This window comes from Monopterus albus, unplaced genomic scaffold (genome assembly GCF_001952655.1).
Source record: "Monopterus albus unplaced genomic scaffold, M_albus_1.0 scaffold94.1, whole genome shotgun sequence".
Taxonomy (NCBI): domain Eukaryota; kingdom Metazoa; phylum Chordata; class Actinopteri; order Synbranchiformes; family Synbranchidae; genus Monopterus; species Monopterus albus.
This window is the reverse complement of record NW_018127974.1, coordinates 1,177,123-1,202,563: the sequence shown is the minus strand read 5'-3', so window position 1 is coordinate 1,202,563 and position 25,441 is coordinate 1,177,123. Positions and strand designations below refer to the sequence as shown.

The following is a 25,441-nucleotide window of genomic DNA, read 5'->3' as shown; positions in this document are numbered from 1 at the left end:
GTTTTACTGGTCTATAAACATTTCCCGGCGTTGGCCCCGTAAACTCGTCCCGCTCTGTAAAACACTCACATTGGCTACTGTCAGAGTGAAAAGGCAAGCGGCCTATTTGAACTACCTGTGAAAGTAAACAGGTAAACACAGAGCGATAGGCTCTCCAAGTGGAGTACGTCCACTTAGCCTGTGCACATTTACCTCTTCTTGCCGAAACCCTCAGCTCAATTGATCAAATAGTACATCCCCAGCAACTGGCCACAGTCTGCAGCCCAGTGCGCTCCCATGCACCGTCACCAAACCTACTGTGACTCCCCCCTTGTCACTGTACCTCACACAGCTAAAGCAAAGCAAATTGGCACGGGTGATAAGCATGCGTGCTCTAACATACTCTGATTTAGCTCCACACACTTTTGAGACGCTAAATAAGTCTCAGTGAAATAATGTCCTGCTTAGGCCAAGTGAGTGTCCTGATGAGATGCGCATAGAGGCTACAGCCTGGACCATTCCTCCGCGGTGTGTAAAGCTCTCTGGGTGTCTGCTGGGGGCTGGATGTCCCGTCACATGTCGGATTTAGCTGGGCAGCATTACTTGGTGGATCAGGTCAGTAACCTCTCTCTCCCTTATAGAGGCTCGGGCGCAGCTCCAGTTTGTCCATATAACCCGTTCAGCTCAATGGAGCCTTTGTTAGATGCTGAGGCTTGTGATTAATTCTGGTGAAATATTTACCACAGGCCCGTGTGTGAGCTGCTCTTCTATTTGGACCAAACAAAGTAGAAGGTGTATTAGTTTAAAAGTTCTATGATGCCTGTATAGATGATTCTGTTGAATAAAAAATGTCTAAATAGCAAAGTTCCAATACTAATAGTGAAAAATTCATTATATCTTAATAATAATAATAATGTACTGAAATAACCTTATTTGATTTTGAATTTAAAAAATCTATGTAGGCTAACCTAAAGAATTAAAAAGAGTCATTCCTGGCTTTCCTTCGAAGAGGAGAGGGACTGCTGTGTGTGTGTGTGTGTGTGTGTGTACGTGTGTGTGTGCTAAGATGAAGGACCTTCCTTAATATTGTGGAAGGATCCAGGAATTGAATGAAGAGATAGTCCATTGAAAGCAGTTGAATGCCATGACAACTAGGAACAACCTCAGATTTATTCCAAACAGTTAGAAAGCATTGTGCACAGGGCGTCAATCATCCATTATTTCGCCCCTGAAATAAATGCAAAAACTGCGACCTGACAAAAGCTTCCAACAGGAGCCGGACATTTGTCTACATTTCCCCCATTGTCTGCAGCTTAGCAATCGGTTTGTATTTGTGTTTGCCCGGGTCCGACCACCCAGGATGCGCAGAGGACTGGCTAAAAAACGTGAAACATTGTCACCCACATCACATACTGGATAGGAGGCAGAGGGAGGAGAACGAAAGGGAAAGTCTTGAAAGGGAGGAAAATAAAGTAAGCAACAATGATACTCGGATTTCCACAGGGAAAAAAAAAGCTGGGGGCTCCACACAAGCAGAAAACAAATATTAGGATGCGCTGCCATGACGAAAGTGGAGAGATTTATTGATTAAAAAGAAAAACTTGTAATTCAGGAATATGCACCATGCCTGCTTATTGAGGCCTATTGCTTTAAATATAAACCTGTATATATCTGTAATAAGAAATAGGCCACCATAATAATAATAATTATTATTATTACTATTATTATTATTATTCATTATGGGTTTTTGGTTGTTGGTGATTATATAGTCCTCATTATCAGTGACTCATTTGGATAGGCCCACTGTCTTAAATACTTGCTTTGCGTTTCCAGACAAACAGTCCTGCTTCAGTTTCAACAAAGCCTCTTTTCCTTAAGCCCTGGCAAAAATATTGACACAAAAGGTTTACATAAATTATCCCCGAGTATTTGAACAATAGCCGCTCTTTCTCCTAATTCCCGCCGTGTTGTTTTTTTAAAGAATAACTTATACAATAACGTATACACAAAACTTCAACATCTATATAGTGTATATGTATGGTTAGAAATATGGAAAGGAAGGGCTACGACGGGCTTTTTAAGTATTGTGAGTATAAAGCTACTTGGAGATTCTTTGTATGTAAATAGAGTGTAAAAAAGGGCCCTCCCCGTCTTTGTAATTAATTGACACGTTATACCACTCATCATGCTCTGAAGCACCAATGGTAGAGGCTCGGATCTCCCCAAAACCCACAATTTCACATCTGCAAACACTGTCTTCATCCACTTGACTCCTAAGACCCGCCCACACGTGGCCAACCTTTCGCGTTTTTAATGCTTTTTCACTGCAGGTTCATGTGTTGAGACCAACCTTATATGGACTGATCGGACAAGGTAATGGCTTATTTCCCTCTAGCACCCAGCAGTAGCACAGTATCCATGAGCCACATATAGCACTTCAGCCACTTTGGCATCCTTCCTGGACTTACAAAGAGTGAATCCGCTGCTCCTTGCTTAGGCAATGGTTATCCACGGTGGCTGCTTTGACTGTACTTCAGCGTAGAGCGACTCTTACTCATCCTATTTTTCCTGAAACATCGCCTCTGCTTTTTTTTTTTTTTTTTTTTGCTTCTTTGTTTCAAAACAGACGGATTGCCCGAAAAGCTGGTGCAGCAACTTTTCCCTGCATATTCCCCCCCCACCAGAATATGTCGTTGACCAACACAAAGACGGGCTTTTCTGTTAAGGACATTTTGGACCTTCCTGACACAAATGATGAAGAGGGATCTATCACCGGAGCGGAGGAAGACACGGAGGGATCGGAGACCACGTCCACGACGAAAACGACTGGAGTTTTGGTGCAAAGTCCTCTTGAAAACGTTCAAAATCTGCCTTTAAAGAACCCTTTTTATGACAGTAGTGACAATCCGTACACACGATGGCTTGCTACTACGGACAGTATCCAGTATTCATGTAAGTAGCCTCTATTAACCTTTGGTCAACTTGTTTAGAAGGAATTCTGTCAAATATATTAAGCGATAACTGCTGCTATGCAGCCTGTTTTTCTAACATAATGATGCCCTTGGATGGCGTGCAGCATTCATCTATACACTGTGCACTGGTGTGCTCGTCTCCAGGCGTGTACAGCTCAACAAATGCATGCAGTGTGTAGCCTCGCCGCACTTTGCATTGTAAGAACAGGATCGATAAAGCACCGTGGAAAAACAAGGGGGCTGCGAGTTTTTCACAATATAAGCACGGTGTGAAATATAAGAGTGAATTCTGGGGGATTTACATGCACACAAAGCTCCTTTTAATGCTTCACTGACCATCCCTGCTTGTGGACGCTTCGACTAAGAATTTGTGTGTGTGTGTGTGTGTGTGTGTGTGTGTGCTTTCCACTTCCAAATGACAACGAAGAGTTTAAAAAGCAGTTATGTAGTCACGTTATGTTCTAAAATTGGTGTGTAGATCTCTGTGTATTCCTCTTTTGACAGCTGCTCATTCATTAACCTTATTATTCTTATTGCTCAGCTTCACAATTAATTTCCAGTGCATCCAAACTTTTTATTGATGACTGCATGACCTGTGGTTGTGATCGATGTCTCTGAGGACTTTACAACATAACATTTTGACAGTGTTTCTCCCGTTTCTTGCCGCAGTGCACGGTCTATCCGCCAGCTCTCAGGACTCGGCCAAGTCCCCGGAGCCATCCGCGGACGACGAATCGCCGGACAACGACAAGGAAACTTCCAGCAGCGGCGGCAGCGATTCCGGCAAGAAACGGAAAAGGAGGGTGTTGTTTTCCAAGGCGCAAACCTACGAGCTGGAGCGCCGCTTCAGACAGCAGAGGTACCTCTCCGCCCCGGAGAGGGAGCACCTGGCCAGCCTGATCCGCCTCACCCCGACCCAGGTGAAGATATGGTTCCAGAACCACCGGTATAAGATGAAGAGAGCCCGGGCCGAGAAAGGTATGGAAGTGACCCATCTCCCTTCTCCCAGGCGGGTGGCCGTACCCGTCTTAGTCAGGGATGGAAAGCCTTGTCACACTCTTAAAGCTCAGGACTTGGCGGCCACTTTTCAGGCCGGGATCCCCTTCTCGGCTTATAGTGCCCAGTCACTCCAAAACATGCAGTATAACGCGCAGTACAGCGCCGCGGCCACGCCACAGTTCCCCACAGCACATCACTTGGTGCAAACGCAACAGTGGACTTGGTGAGAGAAATTATAGAGACTTGGCATGGAGGCACGATAGCGAGTTTCACCACAAAGCAAAGAGAAAAAAATAAAACACAAAACAAAAGACTTTTCATTTTTGCAGCTTGACTCATACATATACTACCATTTTTATTCGGGGCTCATGTGTGCGCCGTGTTTACATGTTTTCGTTAAGAGAACTGGGTCCAAACCTCTCCCTTATAGATTTTATTAAGAATGTAAATGCTCTTCTTGTGACATTTTTGTAAAGTATGTTGTGTGTTGGTTGTAGAGATGTTTTCTTCTTCTTTTTTTTTTCTTTTGTCCCTTCGTGTTATTATCAGCACGTACGAACCACTTTATAATTATAGAAATTTTAATTTCTTGCTTCTTTTATGGACCGAAAAATATTTATGGCCATGAATAAACACTGGCAACTTTTCAGCTATTTTCCCTTTTGTTTTTATTTCCTGTAAATATTCTATGGCAAATGTCTGCAACCTAGAGAAGCTTCGGGAGCGGAAAGATGAAGTTCAGCCTTTGTGTATTTCCGAATTTAAAAACAACAGGGAGTCATCTTTTGGCTAAACATTATGGACGCACTGTCAGATCATATATGTGCAAAAACCAGAGTAGCCGCGCGGCGATGGCGCAATATCCAAACAAGTGATATAAACACAACTCCGTGTTTCTGAAATAAGGATTTGATTCATCGCTAAATATCCCAACAAAAGACGAGGAGCCAAACATTGTCTAATGGCACAGAATGGGGCTCGAGTGGCAACAAATCTCCAGCGCACTCCTCTCTGTTCTTTTTAGGCAAATTTAATCCGGAGAATATTTTTCTGAATCCCAACACCTCGCTAATAAAGAGCCTAAAGTCACTCGTCAAATGGGACTAAAATCCACTTACTTAATATAAGAGGGCTTCTCCACATAAGAAGCTTTTGAATGCAAAGCTCTCCTTTTTGTCAGCGTCCCCACACCACTCCCGGCCTTGGTTGGAGAGTGGAAGACTGCGGGTGCAAAATATCGTCTAATGCAATAAATGTTTTATCTTGTTAAGCGCTAAACTGCAAATAGAGCAGGAATAATGAGTGACTCAGCAGCCTCCTTTGTTTAACCACGACCAGCGGTCAGCTTACAGGGGCTTTAACCACCTAATAAAGTTATTTTATGTCACCATATAACATTAGCAATGATACCCCGTATTAAAAATACACGATTAGACAACATGCTCTCTAAGGTGGAACCAAAACAAGCACAAATGGCTCCCAAGTGATCCGCCGAGAGCGCACTGCGGATTATCAGCCTCCAGTCAATATCTTGGGTAAATATGATAACCTAGTAGAAAAATCTATGCATTTTGTTTGTCCCGGGGCAAACATCTCACAACAGATGTTAGAGTCGCCCCTATCATCACTGAACAAACAGCTAAATTGGCCAGATTTGCTAATTATTTACAGAATTTAGTCTCAAGGGGCTACTGCTTTTGTGGGCGACACAGACTCAATTTGTCCCTGGCATGGAGGTTTTGTGTTTCACCACTGGTTGAGCTTGTAGGTCAGATAAATCAACAACTTACTTATAGGTGTGATTGGTTTTTTTAAATGATTTTTAATCCGTAAAGAAATGGGAAACCGATGTGAGGAGAACTATGAAGCGAGACGCAGTGTACTCGCTGTGACAATTAGACAAAGTAACCTGACAAATGGCCGTGAGAAGTGAGTGGATGTCTGCTTTCTTTCAAATCGCACTTAAACTCAACCATTCTTAGGACAATAATTATTGAAAAACTCACTGATGTCGGCGTTTGTGTGGCCAGGCTCTTTGCCCTCAGGTTTCTCCTCTCAGCTTGGTCACTCTATCATTGCATAATTACAGTACCCAACATAACGCACAGACAAAAGCCTGGGCCTGGTTTGCAGGATGTTAGAGGCGTGCATGTTAACGAGCAGCAGGAGTGAGGATGCAGACAGTGCAGATAGAGAGACTGACAGATCGTCTCGGTGCTGTTCAGAGTCAGGGAGATGTATCTTTGGGCTTTTTGTCCTCCCTGTCACTTGATGCCATTGTGATCTTTGCTGCGCACGTTGTATCCCATATGGGCAGCTGGGCTCGGACAAGGAGAAAGGGATCTCTTACAACCCCTAAATTGTATCAAGCTTTCAAATAAAGCGTTGTTGTCTCTCAAAGAAAAACGAATTAAAAATTCGTGCTATATCTGTTCTGGTCAAAAAAGAAGCCCCATTCATAGAAAACAGGGAGTCCTTCTTCCTTGATAGAGCTATGCCAACAACAGCCCTCTCATTTCACTTCTCCCTCTATCCCTCCATTCTCCAGTGAAAGGCTGATTATTGTCTGTCCCAGAAAGTGGCCCGTCATAGCGTAAAAACTATTTTTAATACCAGACAGTGTTCTTCCTTGTTTGCTTTGAGTTCTGCTGGAATGCGTAGGCCTGTTTCTAAAAGAGACACGGAAAACTGTTTGACACGATTCGCCCCAGCTGAGCTGAGAGTTCGCTTTGGGGGACTTCCGTATCAGGTGGAAAAATGTCCACATCCTGCACCAGTTACAGACAGGGTCTCACAAAAACCTAGACTGGTTTTTACTCCACCGTAGTTTTGTAAGTTGAGGCGCGTTTCATACCGACAGCAGTTACAGAAACGTGCATATAGTTCCACTGATTCATCTATGTTGAACCCGCTATTTGCATTGTCATTTTCTTGTGATTCTAGTAATCCGTGAGTGATGCTGAGTAGGATGCAGATGTTTCTTCCATGGGAACAAAAGCTGGGGATATTTGGCGGGTCTTTAATGGACCTGTATGCGCCAGGATTAGCTGCCTTTGGAAAGACCGGGGATTAGCGCATGTGTGCGCCTTGCATTTGTAAATATCATATTTCATTATATTGATATAGAAATATTTTCGTGTCATACTTTCTATATTTTAAGACCCCCTTAAACATGGATCCATAGCATGCTGACCCTGTTCGCCTGCAGACTGACTGTAGATTAAAACATAACCCAAATCATTTCTTTGCCATGCTTTGTTGTGTTTACTCTCACACTGAAGCAAAATAAAAATGGTAGCTGTGTAAAAGCCTTGATGGTAAAGTTTTACGGTTAGCAGTCTTGGCTTTGCACTCCTGTACTGTCATCAACACACCAGAAAATTACAACAGCCCTCTACCAGCTCAGCGACGGGGTTAGATTTATCGGAAATTGCTTTTGCCTGCTCGAACGGATAAAGCTGTGCGACATTAAAACAAGCATCTTGGCGTGCAGCATAGTTCAACCTGCGTGGATAACGCTATTATATAGCTTGGAATACAATACTTGAGGAAATATGCACTTGGGACACCAAGGATCTTCGTCATCCTGCCCATTTGAACCTCGACATGAATCATTTCTCTATCATGCACAGCGCCAAATAAACGAGGATTTCAAAGCTATAATAAGCGGCGCTTTTCATTTAAAGGAAGCTATCTGGGTTTTATTGCCTTAAAGGAGATCCAGATTAGATTCGCCACAGTGCCGATATTAAAGAGAGAAGGAGTCATGGAGGGGAGGGAGAGTCAGAGGAGAAACAGTTGCGCCGAGGAGCCACAAGATGGAAGCAGAGGTCTTTAGCTGGTGTCAGGCAGCTTTTACCTGCAAGTGTCTACCAGTCCAACTCCGTCTAGTTCAGCCCCTACACATTACAGCATCAACATCTTACTGGGACTGCTGGAATGAGCGCCTTTTCTCCTCTTTAATGAGCAGACATCCCAGCAAACTTGACAGTCTTTTTAAGTGCATGATTGCGGTTTGTGACATTGTTATGGATCTTGAGAGCATAATCATCATATCACTCTTGAAAACAAACTAGACTCAACGTAAACAGCACACAGGCAAAGGCAATTAGCACCGTTTCCATTTCAAACTGAGAGAGGGAGAGAGAAAGAGAGATGGTATTTCCACGGTGTGGCGCAATAGGATAGGGGAACACACACGGTGCAGGTTCATTCATTTCAGTGACACGGAACAGTAATGCTGAAGTGAGATTTTCTAAGGGAAGTCTTCATCGGTGTCCTTCACAGCAAAGAAGACTGAGAGCCAAATGTCCTGGAATCCTTAAACCTGTCATTTCTGCACTAAATCAGATCAAACACGTGTCATAACTAATAAAAATGAAACCAGTTATTTTCTCGGAGCAGGCCCGTGGAGCCTGATGCCTTCTTTAAAGACACCACAAATACTGGGACCTAAGGACCGTGTTAGTTACAGACACAATCTACTCATTTGCTTCAATCACGCCCTGCAGTTATGTAGACTTGCTTTACAGACTGCAAAGTCCCTGAGCACCATCATCTCCCAAAGATGAGAAGAAATATGCAAATCATTTCTAAATGGGTCAAATGACGTCAAAATAAAAGTCTACTATATCTACCCACCTGTTCAGTTCAGCATCAGTGAGTTTGCACCTGTAGGGGGCCTCGTTGGGTTGGAAAGATGCGCCGGCAGGGAGTGCAGGGATGCTGAACATGATGGAAGAGAGGAGAGAAAAGAAGTAAAGGAATGTTAATCTACAAGAATTCTGGCCACTTGACTAAGGCTGGTGTGAGGGGGAAAAAATACAAAGACCAAACATCAGCAACAAACCAGCGCATCCCAGTGACCTAGCAGCAAACGCATACCCACGTACTAATACTTTAAATCAGGTCTGCATTTGTGCAGGTGGCAGAGGGGTGCTGTGTGTACTAGAGCAAATCCACCAGTTTACTCAGTGGCACAGAGCATCGGCAGAATGTTGTTCAGTTCAGCCTCCCATCTGGATGAGAACCCGGTGAGCTGCGTAACACACACACACACACACACACACCAGCATCAGTGGGTTAAACAAGGAAGAAACAGAAAAGCTGAGGTTGATGTCAGTTTTCTGTAGTGCTGAAGTTAAAGGGGTAAAAAGCCCTGCAGCATCTTTGAGCATCTCCAGCCTCTGTCATGTCGTTTACCTTTCCTTAGAACTGTACCCAATTTGAAACAAGCAAGTCTTGCAGCGTCTATTTATTCTATGACAAGTGTGAAAATAAATTCATAAAACTAGTTTTACTTAATTAACAACACAGTTTCCGTCCTTGTGTGCCACCATATGCAACAAGTTCATGATGTTCATTTGGCAGTTGAATTGACTGGGAACATTTACTGGTATATAATAGTCTGGTAAAAGTGTGACCATACAGTTTTATATCCTGCACCTCATATATTACATCTGTATGGTTTGTATCATTTGCATGTTTCTGGTAAAAACAAAAACATCCTGGCAATATTGTTTTTTACAAGTCTCCCTCCAGCTGCTTCCTCTGAAGCATTATGACTCTCCAGTAGCTCGTTCTCCTGGCTACTGCACTTGGAAATGCACTTGCCTAAGTGTCATTTTCTCCATGTAAGGTCATTTTCTCTCTCCCTCTCTCTTGTTCCATGTCAGTGTGAATGTGAGGTCAAGCTGAGGTAGGACTGAACAAAAAGCCCCAGAGATTTTTAAGAATATTTACAGTACACAGAAAGAGCAACATTTCACAGTGAACTAGGTCTAACTGAAATAAATGGATGTCTTTTTCATCCTGGCTTCCTCAGACAAGTCAAAACACGCAGTAGGGTTTTGCTGGGGAAGACGCTGACAGTGCAGTTCTTAAATTGTAGCTGTAGCAGACCGGCAGCCAGATTGGAGTCATTTTTGTGAAAAAGGAATGAGCGTCAAGGTTCTTGACTTTGCTAAATGTTGAGATTAGGAAAACAGAAGAGTCTGCAGAAACACACGGAGACTGTCAGGCTGAGCAGGTAGAGAGCTCAGACAGGGCAGGCTTCATTACCCTCCACTCACTCCATGTGTCTATTAATACTCCACGATTCCATGTAAAATGCAATCTGTATCATGAATCAAATAAAGAACTACAAAAATCTGGCTTTTTTAATTTTGGTCAATATTTCTAAGGAACGGCTTTATAATATGACGAACAGACATAGTAAAGTAAACTGTAAACTGTTTATTCAGCAGCTTCCTTCATAGGTTCATTATGGAACATAACAGGCATAAGAAACACTAACAGTGGATTTCATAACTCAAAGCAAAACAACAGTTTTGCACATCATTACATTATGTTCTAACAGCAGTCGCCCCATGTCTTTCTCTGCAAGTCAGTGGCAAAAGAATAAACAAAAGGTCGTTGCTCAGGCAAACATCATTAACTCGGCATCCTCCTGCTTTCACGTGTGGAAAGTCAAGTATAAACCGGAAAGAAATACTGATCAGTTATTAGTTTTAAACCATGACCTGGGAGATGAAGCAAAAGTCTTTTCTTTTCCACACTTGGAAAAGTTAGTCACACTGTATTATTCTATAGTTTAATTACTGCAATAAAGGACAGTGATGCCTAACAGACCGCCAGTGTTGAAATCAATGTTTTGTCAAAAGAGCTCAGTGATTTTCATGCTTTCATATCAAGTGAAATGGAATAGGGATGTTTAATCCCTTTTGAAATAAAGTGTAAATGTGGCAAAATAGGAGATTAATGTAGTTAGGCTGCGGCGTCTAGAGTGTGTTTGGATTTCTCACACACGCTGACAGTCAGCAGGCCGAGTGTGTTTGCACTGATCCCATTAATCAAACCAGTGATGGACAACAGCAACGCATGTTCATTGTCTACTGCTTAGAAGACATGATGATTTAAATGCATTGTTCAATATGAAATTTGTGGAATTTTAGATTTTAAACCTGTGTTTTAATCCTAATTTATATGTACGAGATCAGAGCTATTAATTTCATTCCATGTTAATATATATCATATCAAATTAATCTTCTCTTTGTATTATCCAGTGAACTTGTGCTTCTCAACAAAACCGGCCAATATACATATGACAAACTTGATTCTCGCAACTAGAACTAGATAATGTAAATGTCTAAAGTTAAAACATTTTCTACCTCTTGCAGGAAACATTAACCTACAGTGCATGACCATTATTATTTAGAGCCTGTTCGGCTCAAAGTCTCAGAGTTCTTCTATTGAAAGTTGTGTTTCTCTGTTATGATATGCAAATTGCCATATGGTCTTATTTCCCTTTGTCTTCTCTTTCTCAATGTTCCATCTTAGGACTTGAATTGTCTTGTGTAAAACCCACAGTCCGCTGCAGTCAGATGGGCTGGATGGGGTACAGCGCCAACAATCAGGTTCCCAGAGTTGAGTGTTTATGCCTTTCACTTAATGGATTGTCTCACCTTCTTCAGAGGATGAACATGAGGTGCTTGAGATGCCAGCACTGCAAATGGATCCTGGGGCTTTGAGCCCTGATAACAACCACTCGTCATCTGTTTCAGACACGCCTCAATCAGCACGCGTGACGATCAAAGAGCAACAATGTGGCAGCAACATGTTTTACCAATTCAAGTTGCCTAATTAACTTCCTGTTTAAAGAGGATGTAAAATATGTGTAGCAAGTAATGCCTATTTTTGTGTTTGTGCATTTGTACCCTGTGGTGGAGTTATAATGTGTTTCAGAGCTACCTGCACTGGATGTGAACTAAATAAAAAAGCTTCTCTATGATATTTCTTTTCGTGGGCTCCCTTTGTTGAATAGATATGGTGTTTCAATATGAGCAACGTGCTGTCTGACTTTACTCACAGTAAGTCTTTATGCTTTCTGTGAAATGGAAGCAGTAGCCTTCAATGTATTTATCTTCTGTAGTCACAGATATCACTTGCTGACCATATTATCACCTAGACGAAGGGAACACAACTCCCCATCAGCCCAATGTCATTTGGGGTTGTTTAGCATGATATCCTAAGGGATGAAATCAAGCCAGTGAAAAGCTCAGTTAAACACTGATGTTTTAATGTTACTTCATTTTGTTGCCTGACCAGCTGAACAACATGGAAGGGAGTTGGAGCTAAGACAGTTACTGGTGACTACCATTTTTAATGTCCACCTGAGCTGGCACAGAAAACCACTAGCTGCACACTGTTAGAAACTACTTTTCAGCCATCCCAGTTATGTACTGTACATATGAATTAGTATCTGGCAGGACTATAATATAAAGTAATAGAATTTTTTTTTTTCTGTCAGGACTTGTCTATTATAATTCAGTTATATGTGAGTCATCTCTGTTCTAACCACAGTTAGTGAAAAATGGAGCAAGAAGAGAGGACACGTCACTAATCCATAGCCTGTCTCCACATTTGATATAAATGTGAACTGATACATTTGCTTTCCTGTTGTTGCACAGATTGTGAAATGATTCAGTTTGAAACCTCCGGTCTTCCCCCGGCAGTTTTATATCCTTTCTTAAAACCAAATGTAAATTTGAATACATAATTGTTTATATTCTATTTCACATCCTGTGTTTTTGTAGTTTTTACATTGTATTTATTGTCATTTTTGAATATATAAATGGATTTTTAACTTATCTGTACATGCACTTTGGTTTAAGTTTGTTGTTTTACAGTGTGCTCCCTAAATAAAATTGAGTAGACCTGTTCAATGCAGTAAATGTCACCATTCGATTCATTTTATAACTGTATTTCTAAAGGGTTACAAGATGATCTAGCTGGAAAAGATTACAGGTATTAACCACATAACTCATTACTGTGCTGTAAAACTGTAGATGCAGCAATCAGCACATTGTTTATGTTGGTCAAAACTCTATCGTAGGTCTAAAGTTTGTGCACAGTGTATGCATAATATATTTATGTGATTATTTTTATGATGTGGTATTCCTACTATTTCTCAAGAGCAGTGTTTACAACCCACCAGGTAATGAAGTAGTAGATGTTAGTTCTGTGCCTTGTATGCAGGTTTATTTTAACATCTTGTGTGTATAAAAAAAAATCTTGCTCAGTAAACATCTGACATCAGGACTGTTCAAATATCCACAGAAGACGTTCTACGTGCACCATGTTGGAGTCACAGAGAATCGTATGCTGGTTACTTTAGGAGCTGAAGACTGGTGATAAGTGTAGCAGGTGGACTGGATGGATTTTAGGCTTTTAAAATTCAGCACGTGAAGCTGTCTCCATACATCTAAGATTCAGCGAGTGAGTGGTGCAAATCCCAGGATGAGCTGGGGACACTGGAGAAAGAGTCACTTCACTCCACATTTTCTACTGAGGTGCCCTTGAGCAGGCCTACACTGTTCAGTGTAGAGCAGCAGAGGACTGTGGTGACGGACTGGAAAGCCCAGAGGCACGAGTGTTAGCTCTGTTTGAGTGCTACAAATATTTTTGCTGCATGATGAATCCTGTTGTTTATTAATGATTCATTTAGCATGTTTAGAATGTTAATGTAAGATTATAGTGTAAGATCTTTTTGATTGCCAAAATAAGAAGATTCATGGAAATGGAAATGTAAAGGACAGATTAATATTCAGGTGACAGCGTTGGCTCCATTATACAATGGAAAAAGTGTGTAAAACAGGAGACTATTGTTTAAAGGATAGACTGAAACATTTGCCCTTAGCACAGTTGAAGTCCTTTTTGCTTGCTGCAATCGCTCCTCTTGTTAATACTGGCCACTAAAAGATCCTTTCCTGATGCACTTTCAAACTACAATGAGTGATGGGGGACAAAATCCACAGTCCACATTTGTGCAAAAATGCATTACGTTTAGTTGGCGTTAATTTGAGGCTTCAAGTGTGGCCACCTAGCTACTGTTTTTACATGGACTGGAGTTTCTTTTTTTTTTTTTTTTTACATTTGTTGGTTGCTCCTCTAGTGTCTGTCATGTTAGAAACACTATGAGATGAAGACGTCGTGCACAATACCAGGACCCTGAAACTGAAGCAGCTAAACAGAATTCAGCCAGCATTAAATACCTTCCCAACTAAATTTGTATTATTATATTAATGCATTAAGAATGTGTTTACAATGAGGTTTATACCTTCCATAGCATTACGTTCTTGTGATGCATAGAAATATGACATTTAAACTCTGTTTAAGTTACATATTAAACATGATGCAGGCAGAAATTATTGCTGTGCAAGTGTAAAGTGCATATATATATTAACAAGCTAAGAGCCTTTGTAAAAAGAAATGACAAAAGCAAAAAACCCTCTTTACAGAATCGCTTCTATGTCATGTCCAGTGACCAGCTGTTTGATCTCTATAATGAACCTGACTTTAATAAATCATGACATATACAAGCTCAGCAGTTTTTTACTTGTAGCCCTGAAATGTACCTGGACGTTGCCACAGTGCATAAAATATCCCACACTATGAACGTCAGTAAATCAAATTAAAGCAGTGAGAGCTGAGCAATGGCAGATGACTCAAGGATGTTCTGTGTGTTTTCCTGTTGGCTGAGCAGCAGTCATCCAAGTGGAGGAATCTTTTTCTGGCTCCTGCACACATGGCTGGAGGGAGGAGAGAGGGGGAACACTCTGCAGTGTTTTAGCACACAGTTTCATGATGCTTTCAGAGAATAGGCCAGCCAAGCATTTCAAGTGGCTGAGCAACGAGAGGGCAGTATTGTAGAAGAGAGCAGGTAGTGTAATGATCAGGTAGACGAGATGACATCATGCATCCTCAGGGACGTTGACACCCATCCAGAGGAGAAGAACCGCTGAAACAAGACGAGACAAAACCAACAAACAAGAGAGCCATTAGCCTCAGGCTGACTGTGCAGCAGCAGAAAGTCGCACACTAAATACAACACATCAATCTGTGGGGCATCTTTTGCATTTCTCAGTGTGACACAATAACAAGAGAAAATATTAGAAATACTGAATTTTCTCCCTTGACAGTAATAGGACAATTATACACATGTGTGTAAATGCGTGTGATTATGTGATGATGTGATGATGTGATGTGGGGAAATGCTTCGGTCATATGATAAATAATAAAACACCTTCAAATGCAGAAATTAAATCACGCATCACATGGTAAAAATAAAGATGTGTGGTTCATGTTATATTTGTGGTTCAATCTTTAGTGCTTGAGAATTAAAGTAGTTACAAATAATTTAGTTTAGATTGAAATTCAATAGAATTTATTTGCTTATAACATAAGAGTACAAGCTCTATAATAATTCTTAAGTGTCACCGTGTGTTACAGTCTTGTATTCACACATAAAAATGACATAATGGCCTTGAACACCAAATTGAATTAAGAAGTGAAGATAAAATGTGAATTAAAATGAATAACAAGTTATTTAACCGTAACTTCAGCACTAAACATAGACATTTAAAACAGAATCAAATTAAACTACATGCAAATTGTAATGTCATTTTAATTTAACGTTCCACATTACACTATATCCTTCTGTGATAACACGTCCTTCTCTTGTCATTTACAGACCATGAGCTACTGTAAATCCCTCTTCAGTGAGTGCTATGAGGCAAATTTAGGGACGTATCAAAAAATAATAATAGTAATTTAAAGTGTCATATTGTCATTTCATAGAAATGTATCATTTTAAAATGTCCTTCTCTTATTCATGCACTGGTATAACCTGATAAACTCTGCTTGTTGTGTAGGTTATATGTCTCTCTTTCTCTGGGATGATGAATAAATATACATATGGCAAATCTGAGAAGTTGCTTTATCCATAGCAATACCTACAACCTGATTTATATCACAGATGGGAATTTATAACGTCATCTCATGATGATTCAGTAGCTCTGTTTAATAAATGTCCTGTTGGTTGATACTTGAACTTACTGTTGCTCACTACTGTGTGCTAACAATTTAAATGTAACCTGCCACAAATACCACTTTTTGTTTCGGTTAAAGCAGCCTCGTATGCATCGGGACAGACTGCTCCGGGTCACACGTTTCACTCTGATGCCTGTGTTCTTAGAAAGACAGTTCAAGCAAACCAAGGCAGCATACTTCATATTCCTATGCAGTGTATGTTGTGGCCGTGGTTGTTACCACTGGATATTATACTGCTTATACTTTGACCAGTTTTCATGCTGAAGCTCCTTAAACAACAACTAAATTAATATTGAAAGAATATAGCAGTAGATAGCTGTGCACAGTACATGAATAACTGTATCTGTGTTGCATATGTATGTTGTAATGAGGGGACATAGCACTTTGAAATCAGAATATGCTACATAATGTATCAGCTTTATAGCTTGAATTGAACATTTTACACAGAATTACTGCTTTGGCCAAATACAGTTGATCAAATTAGCTGATACATACAGTACAATGCAAAATCAGTAGTGAGGTAAGACTATATCATTTTCACTGAGTCTCTTTGGCAAAAGCTACCAGCGCTAAAGTGAACTTTTAACTTACTTCCCGTCATGTCATTGTTTGACTAAGATGTTGCCGGTTTGATTCCGTTCAATAGGAAAACCAAATATGCCCATGAGACAGGCACTTAAAAACAACATGGCCTCTTCAACAGTTTATGTGCTTGAACTAGTCTTGGTGAACAATATGGATAAATAAGGATTTAAGACATTTTTAAAATTATTTTAAACACAAATAATCCATTTATAAATGATGTTATTTGATTGTGTTTTGTAAATAATGAGTGAGAACACAAACCGGCTGATGACAATGACCAGAGTGGGGAAAATATTATATTAATATAAAATAAGAAAACACTATTGTCTATACAAAACAAGGCTGGGATTAAACTACATTGCTATCAACTGAAATAGTTCATATGAATAAGTGTTTTTTTTTTTGGTTGTTTTTTTTTTTTGATGGAGCTGAATATGAATTCACGCAATATTAGAAATTATGTGGCAAATATTGTCATAAATTAAGTACACAAATAAGTACTCTGATGAAAATTACATGCACACATTACTACAATTCCACAATAAATTGTGTAACTGTATCACTGTATTTGTACACATTTAATAAGTTATTTTAAACCAATTTGCTTTGACATATTATGTGATTTCTCGTGCCAGTTTTTTCCCCTTGCACATAATATTTTACTTTCAGAGGAGTTTGTTTCACTGGAACTCTCAGCTGATTTATGCAGTGTTCACTTTCTGAAAGGAAAACGCATAGAAAATACATTTTTTTAATTTCTTCTCGCTGTGCAGTAAAATGGGCTTTGGCTTTATCATTTAAATTGGAGCATGGGGTATGTATTCATATCTGTCAGGATCACTACATTCACAATTTGAAGTAGTTTTTTGCTATGTGTTTATGTGGATTCATCTAAATAATGGTAGGCTATCAGTTGGCCTACTGGATAAAAGCATCCCAAAGTGGAGACAAACAGGTAAAAATATCACATTGATATGCAGCTTCTGTTTCTCATTTCCACTGTTGAATTGTGGAGCTATTTAAAAAGTTTCCGTCTCCACATACGGCACTCAATGTGCTTTGAAACTTTTCATTAGAAGATGCATCTCTTGACTCTTAACATGAAAACAAGCCGAATAAATGAATTCCAGCATAAATCGACATCAGGAAACACTTGATAGTGGCTGCAGCTATTTGCATGTATTTCAGATGTAAAACCATGCTTGATTATTATTATTTATTTTATTTTATTTTTTACCAGTCATAATAATGTGAAGCCTCTACAGCTAGAAATGTGTCACACTAAATTGTTTCTATAGAATAAAACATCTCTGTAAAATAATGGAACAAAAGTAAAAAGGAAAAAAATACACAATTTAAATTCCTGAAAAGGGACATTTGCTTTGTAACCAACCTAAAAATCCCTGAAGTATGTGAATTATTTCATTATTATATTTAATATGCCTGCCACAATTAAAGCCAAGTCCTGACTATAGGTTTGCATAGCACCTTGCTTTATGAGGAAAACAATGTCTGCTGATAGTCTGCTTTGTGTGATGCAAGTTTAGTTTTAAAAAGCTTCTCATTGCAAACTGTTCTTATGCCACTGGAGAGCACTGACTGCAGTTTGATGACAAGAAAAAAACTGTAGTTTATGCTTAATAATTTCAACAAACCTGCCTGTACTTGAATTCAAGTATGTTCTCTGCAGTAAAACAAACTAAAATTTGTAACATAAAACATCTAAAAATGCCTGAAAAAGCTCCAATTTGATATAAATTTAAACAACCGTTTCAGGACATGTCATTAAACGGACTTCATTTTATCACACCACCCGGCTGCCAAGGGAAACTAGACACAGAGAAAGACTGGCAGAGACATTTTGCCATATGAGTAACTCTGTGACAAAGCCAGAGTGAGCAGTGGTTGAGTCACAACCGTGCTCTCTAACAGCTTTGTTTACCTGCCCTTACTGCTGCCACAATTACTGCAGCAGAGAAGTGGACTAACCAGGTACCCTTGGAACCAAGCACCCCGTCCAAGTACACTATCTGCTTTGTTGTGCCATGCATTCGGTAATCTGCATTGATCTGATGCTGTGTTTTTAAATTGTTGTTACAAAAGAGAGCAGCTATGCTAAAACGTTGCCTCTCAAAACAAGGCAGAGGACAGTGGCACTCACAGTACCTCACATTTCAGGAAGCTAAATCTGTTTCAAACCTGAAAAGATGGAATTTGGTCTAGTGTTGTTGTTTTTTTTTCTCCATCTCAAGCAAGGTGACAGGATATAGAATTACAGAATCTATGTATGTATGTATCTAGTTCACCAGTTTTTATTTTTTATTTTATACATGATTGCATTATAATTTATAAAACTAATCTTACAAACGTTCTTTAAAACTGATATTCATGTTTATTATTCATGGAGAACACACTACGTGAAGCATCCAAAGTCACACTGTAAAGAATCAGTGTTATTTGGGCCCGCAAGCCGCCAAACATAGACCATGACACACCACAGCCTGCCACAGTACAGCACAGCATGATATAAAACTGTGGATGACAATATAAAACCACTTGTTTGCTGAAAGATAATACCACAATTTTTTATATATATTTTGCTAATATAACATAATTTATGACATTTTATAACAATCTATGTGTAGTGATCTTGGGTTTTTAATAGTTTATAGGACACAAATTGATAATGTGCCCTCCACGTTTGTATCCTTTCACTAGTGAGGGTGGTTGTGCCATTTCTTTTTATTCCACAAACCATTCAACCATATGCAACAAAATGATCAGCTCTCTCTGAACTAATGCAAGACGTCCAAAAATGATTTACATCAGAAGGCACAGGAGTTATGAGAATGCATTGTCTAGGTTTTCATTTTCACCCAGAGGTTGTTGGTTCACCTCAGACATGTGACTCACATACAGTTGTCAGTTATAGCACAAATACATGCTCAGAAGAAGGTTAAAACTAGTTTCCAGTGGGGGAAAAATCTGTTTGCTCCCTATAGTCAACACTGCCAGTTAGGCTTATACTATACCTGCCTGATTATAGCTTTAACTGTAAATGGAACAAATTAATGGACTGCCACACATAACACTATGAAACTTTAAGAATAACTTCTACACTGTAATCCTATTATAGCATGTTGAATTCTTCTGCTCTCCATTTTCCCCAGCTGTCAGATTGTGGTCAGCATCCCTTAAAAGCCCATATTCTGTTTTTGGGGCCCTATTAGCATCATTTCGTCCATCAAGCGACATTAATTGTGAATGAATGCAAACTCCTGCAGAAGAATACGGTCTTCAAGAGGCCTGTCACATACTTTCTCCACTTGGGAGGACCTTTAACCTACTTAGCTGAGGAACCGCACCGTTTCAAGTAGTGCAGCTGAAAGATATGCACCTGCTCTCTTTTTTACTCTCACACTGCTCGGGGATTTAGAAGGAGAGAAAGTATTTGATCTAAATGGTACTACACTGACTGCAGGTGTGGAATTTCCACCACACATTTCCACACCAATTCAGCCCCTGGGCCATCCAGAAGACAGATGTGGCTTTAATTCTATGTTTGCAGTGAAGAAAATTAATTTGCGGTGTTGCGAGCCTTGAAGTTTCGTTTCTGCTCCACGAAATACAAACTGGGCATGTTATATTTCATCCGTAATAACGCCAGCTAAATATTTCATTACTTTGGAAAGAATTACTTAATAAAGCCACCGGCGTTTTTCTCATCATCTTGAATTCCAATCGCTAATAAACAGCTGATTAGTCACCTGCATAAAACAAGTAGATGAAAAATATTTTATTTTGTCATGACATTGAGTCAGACAATTGGCAAAGTATCGAACTTGGAAAGTTCGTCTGGATTTCGCTTCTTTTCAAAATAAAGTTTCTTCTTCATCAAATGTTTCGTCTTTAACACAATCCTGTATAATGCGTAATCACCTAAATGTGTACTTCATAAGCCTGTCTACCTCTTCCCTCAGGCGTTTTGGTAACAAATATCCTGAAATCTGACAAGTGCAATATGAAGCCCAAGCCAAGGAAACAACTAGGTTCAGCTCGTGCGTAATTTACGCACGCAAAATTTTACGTGGCTAGAGTCACCAGAGGGACTGCCCGGGGGAATATAAAGTTTATTGACTGCAACACATTGGCATTCATCATTTAATCTTTAACGTCGCACAAGCACCCCACCCCCCATCCCCTTGCCAAATAAAACACCCAAGTTGTGAAGAGAAAATTATAAACATTTTATCATTTTTTCGTAGTAGTTGCATTTTTGTTCGGAATATAAAGGAAAGGAGTTGAAAGTTAAGTTCGCGATTTGAGGACTGCAAGACTAAATAGATGGCCGTGTTTTTATACCCTGAGCTCGGACATTGTGTGACCCTGGCCCTTCAGCCATCTCTCCAAGTCTGTCGGGGTATTGAACTAGCAACGGCGAGATGGAGAAAAGCACTTCAGCAACCACGCGCTTTGGTCCATCTGCTGTGCTGAGCTGTGGGGGTGATGATATCGGAAAACACAACTGCTTCTATGGTATAAACTCTCTAAATGGAATGTTATTCTGTTCTGGTTAACATACCATAAATGGTCCGATGAAAGCTTATTGCTTTTACAAAGAATGTTTAAAATGTCACTAATCGGCAGCGTTTAGTTGGTTACGCACATTCTTCCTTTAACGCCCATGTTGCATTTCATCCTGAAAATGTTTATGGCTTCATCACTACTCCACACCTTACAGATTAACGGGACGCTTAGTTGTCAGTTTTATAACAGATTTGAATTTGTATTAAGTCATTTTATAAAGCGTGTGAAATGTTCTTCAAGTTGAACTATGGAAACATTTGGAGAACTGCATTAACTAATCTGTACAAAGTCATAGAGTCGAATTTTAAACGTGTGTATTTATTTTGCAGATAAAATCGAAACAGATGCAAAGCTGACTAGCACATGCAAGTAAAATTAGGAATAAAATACACTTTTCTACGCCGACGTGTCATTCCTGGAACGGCAAGAGTCAAAGCGGGCTGATTGAAATGAACATATGATGTTTATCACCCTACACAGCACACGCTTGTTTTATCCTGTGAACCCAGCAGCAATGTTTCCATTTGTTTTCTCTATAATATGTCTCAGATTTATTAACTAACCTTTGCAGGGGCCTTCATCACAGCTCCTTGGAGTGTCCGTTTATCCCGCTCCCGCTGACTTGGTAACATCAGACTAGCTGGACGCAAACGTTAACTTAGACATTAATGTGATTATAAGCTCTCATAAGCGTTGCATGCAGCCAACCAGCTCCAGATTTTTATGGGATCCTAATGTGGAGGGTCTGTGGACCAGGGTCCTGCTCTCTGACTCAGTAATCCACAAGGTTGAGAGGTTTGCCTCATTTACATAATGTTAGAGGTCTGGGCCGAGGCCTACCTTTCTTTTCGCCCTGAAAAGACACCGTGCTGTCGTTGCCAAAAGACTGGGAAGGGTGTACAGAAGTCTGGGCACGAATAAAAGCAACATCAGGTAGGAACATATGAAGTATTTGTTTGTTTTGTTTTTTACTTTTGTACTTTCATAGAACTAGTTCTTTTTTTTCCGCTGAGGGCATTTGGTTTAAACAGCCTCATGATAAACAGCATTTTAGTTTTAGGATTCATGTTTTTCCTTCTTCGGTGTCTTACTGCCAATTCCAGCTGACTTTGGAATAGCACGCACTGTTTTGTTTTCCACAACAACAATAAAATCCAACCACTTCACGTTAAATCCGCTGCGGAGTCCAAGCACCTGAAGGGGAGAGAAAGACGAAGAAATGCGGCTTGTGAACAATGATTTATTACAATCGGGCTATCAACTTAACCGTAGATTGGGGTTCTTCATATGTCGCCATAATTGATGGCTGACCATGTCACATCTTCATTTGTTCAATTAGGGTAGGTACCTACTTGCTGCCATGCCATGCTAAATTACATTAGTGGCTTCATGCAGACGAGTGTTTCCTTCCTCCAGTGAAGGAAGATGATAACGCATTTCACGTCTCCGAGCAGCACACCTGCTCTTGTTGTTGTGTCGATAGAGATGAAAACATAAATCAGAACAAACAACAGGATCATCAACAAGGCGTTTATGAACAACATGATAGCTACTTCTGTCTATCATTTGACAGTTATGACCTATAGGCTCAATAATGCGTCATGGATCCATAAAGGGTACTGGCTCAGATGGAAAGATATAGGCTATTACCTGGTATTCATCCTTGCAATTTGCAGACCCCCCCACCGATTCTTCCCCTGGCGCCCATCAGCTTGCTCAGAGATTACAATGTCAGGTCAAGACTGCAAAGTGTCATCAATGCATGCTCACCGGACTTGAGAGTTTGTGACAAAACTGCATTACGTCTAATGAGAAATTTATATTTTAAACATTGCTCTTTAGTCCCTACATTATTCGGGGGGTACGGCTGTACTTTCAGTTTTGGAGACAATAAAAGGTTGTGTGTGTTTACACGACTTCCTCTGCTGATCATGAATGCTTGGTTGTGATAGCCTATACTCACAGGTTGGATCTACTTTGCCGTAGCCTCTCAGTATTTTGTCATTTGAGTTTATTTGGGCTTGTTCCTCTTTGGTGGGGCAAAATGATGCTTAAGAAGCATAAATGAGCTGGTCATACAACTTCATTGTGCCTCTTTGATGATACTCGGTGGCCCTTATGTCTGTTCAAAGTGCTCTCAAAGTTTCTGGAAAGAGGGGAATTTCCTCCTGACGCAAAATAGTCATATGTGGTCAGATCAGCTGATGTGCAGAACATAAGGGGCAATTCTCACCTGTACAGAGTTGTCCGAAAGGACACAATCATAAATATATGGCGTCGGTTTATTCATGTATATGACCCAATATAAAGAAAAGTGTATTTACATGAATTGTTTCACGGAAATGTCAATGACTATTGTTTGCTGGTTTAGGAGTTTTGCTCCGCCCCCCGTGTTTGTCGTAAACCTGGCTCCTGGCTCCAATAAACCCGGGCTAAGAGCGCCCTGGGCTCGCCTCCTTCTCCAAGGCGATCAATAGGATCTCAGGCGCACTACAAGCACTCTCTTACGTAGACATCCACCAAGGAGAGAGCCGATACAACAACACGGTTGATCTGCTCTAACACAAAAATCTACCTGCTTTCTGAATCATGTCTTTGAGCCCAAAGCACACAACGCCTTTTTCAGTGACAGATATTTTGAGTCCAATCGAGGAGACCTACAAGAAGTTTAGTGGCATGGACGGCGCAGGGAACCTAACCTCTCCACTGGGAGCCTACCGACAGCCTCAGGTGTCTCAGACCGGCATGCAACAACACTCCATGGGCCATAACGCCACCGTGGCCACCACTTACCACATGCCGCACACGGTCTCCCAGTTCTCCCACAGCGCAATGGGGGGATATTGCAACGGAAGCATTGGCAACATGGGAGACCTCCCGTCGTACCAAGAAAGCATGCGGAATAGTGCAGCAGCAACAGGGTGGTACAGCGCCAACCCTGATCCAAGATACTCCACCAGTAAGTTCTTTACCCTATTTATACACACTTTCCAGAAATTATTTTCGTTGTAAATACCTCAGTTGAATCGACATTTCAGGAATGACAAGGAAAACACACAAGATTAAATATATATCGCTTTAAAGTATTACATTAGTTTTGGGGGCTAACAACAGAGTTTATGCAATTAACATTGTACACTGTTTTAAGAAATATTTAATATAAACTTGCTGTTTATGACGGTGAAAATGAAAAGGAGATCATTCTTTCAAGTCTGGCTCGACTGAGAAAATATTGAAATCAAGATATCAACAATGTTTTATTAAAGCAGATTCATTGCTACTGCAATAATTATTGCATATAACAGTCAGTAAACACTGTTATAAAACTACTTCAGGCGAAATAGTGTTCTCCTCTTCTGTTCACTGAACACACGTATATGTATGTATATTTTTAAGTTTCTAGATTCATGGGACCTTCCACAGGTATGAACATGACCGGCATGGGGACTCTCACAGGAATGGCCGACGCCACCAAATCCATGCCAGCTCTCCACGCTGCGCCCAGGAGAAAACGGCGCGTCCTGTTCTCGCAGGCTCAGGTCTACGAGCTGGAGAGGAGGTTTAAGCAGCAGAAATACCTGTCGGCGCCTGAGAGGGAGCACCTGGCCAGCATGATCCACCTGACACCGACCCAGGTGAAGATCTGGTTTCAGAACCACCGGTACAAGATGAAGCGCCAGGCTAAAGACAAGGCTGCACAGCAGCTACAGCAGCAGCAACAGGACGGTAACCTGTGCCAACAGCAGGCGCAGTCCCCGAGGCGCGTAGCCGTACCAGTTCTGGTGAAGGACGGTAAACCGTGCCAGAACGGCTCCAACACGCCGACGCCGAATCAGCAACAGGTACAACAGAACCAACAACAAAGCCAACAACAGAACGGAGCCGGAGTCGTGCTAGCATCCTCGACCAGCGGCCTCACTCAGCATCAAAGCCAGCAGCAGGTGAACGCTCTGGAGCTGGAGGACATGTCGCCCAGCCCCCCCTCACTACACAGCCAGCTCAACATGGCCCAGATAGACACATCTGCTGTAGATTACACCAGTAACATGGTCAGCTCAAACCTCCTTTACGGCAGAACGTGGTAGGACCTAATACAATACAGTACTGACACTCTTCCATCCACCTGTCACCTTTTCTATGTGAACCTGCGGATGAGCCCGTGAATCTGCGGATGAGCGCGTGCGAGAGCAAAGCCTACATATATATATATATATATCTATATCTATATCTATATAAATAGATAGATAGATATAGATATATCTATGAACCCTTTGGTGTTGGAGGGGGCAAGGCGCACCAGCCGACCAGGGCACATTTTCTTGACATCTCTGAGAGGGAGGTGTGTTTTTGAACCTTACAGAAATGGCTGCCCTTGAAAGCAATTATGTCGTTTCTGGACCTTTTGTAATCCATGTTTTGGACCTTCCTCA

The 25,441-nt window shown here is 40.8% G+C and overlaps 2 protein-coding genes across 6 annotated transcripts; both read left to right on the top strand.

The window, feature by feature from the left end:
- The first annotated feature begins 366 nt into the window (after window positions 1-366).
- Window positions 367-12,149, top strand: nkx2.2a (NK2 homeobox 2a). 4 transcript variants are annotated; one of them, XM_020608758.1, is made up of 3 exons: window positions 367-594; window positions 2,606-2,931; window positions 3,597-11,275. In XM_020608758.1, the coding sequence occupies exons 2-3, from the start codon at window positions 2,667-2,669 to the stop codon at window positions 4,175-4,177; spliced, it is 846 nt and encodes a 281-aa protein (XP_020464414.1). In that variant the 5' UTR covers window positions 367-594; window positions 2,606-2,666; the 3' UTR covers window positions 4,178-11,275. The 4 variants fall into 4 exon arrangements, with proteins under 4 accessions (XP_020464414.1, XP_020464417.1, XP_020464416.1 ...); XM_020608759.1 differs by lacking the exon at window positions 367-594 and adding an exon at window positions 11,289-12,149 and having other exon boundaries at window positions 2,573-2,931; window positions 3,597-3,929; XM_020608761.1 differs by lacking the exon at window positions 367-594 and having other exon boundaries at window positions 2,469-2,931; window positions 3,621-11,275.
- Window positions 12,150-23,497: 11,348 nt separating this feature from the next.
- nkx2.4a (NK2 homeobox 4a) lies at window positions 23,498-25,167 on the top strand. 2 transcript variants are annotated; one of them, XM_020608695.1, is made up of 2 exons: window positions 23,498-23,970; window positions 24,435-25,167. In XM_020608695.1, exons 1-2 carry the CDS (start codon window positions 23,601-23,603, stop codon window positions 25,094-25,096), a joined length of 1,032 nt encoding a protein of 343 aa, XP_020464351.1. In that variant the 5' UTR covers window positions 23,498-23,600; the 3' UTR covers window positions 25,097-25,167. The 2 variants fall into 2 exon arrangements, with proteins under 2 accessions (XP_020464351.1, XP_020464350.1); XM_020608694.1 differs by having other exon boundaries at window positions 24,408-25,167.
- The last annotated feature ends 274 nt before the right edge of the window (window positions 25,168-25,441 follow it).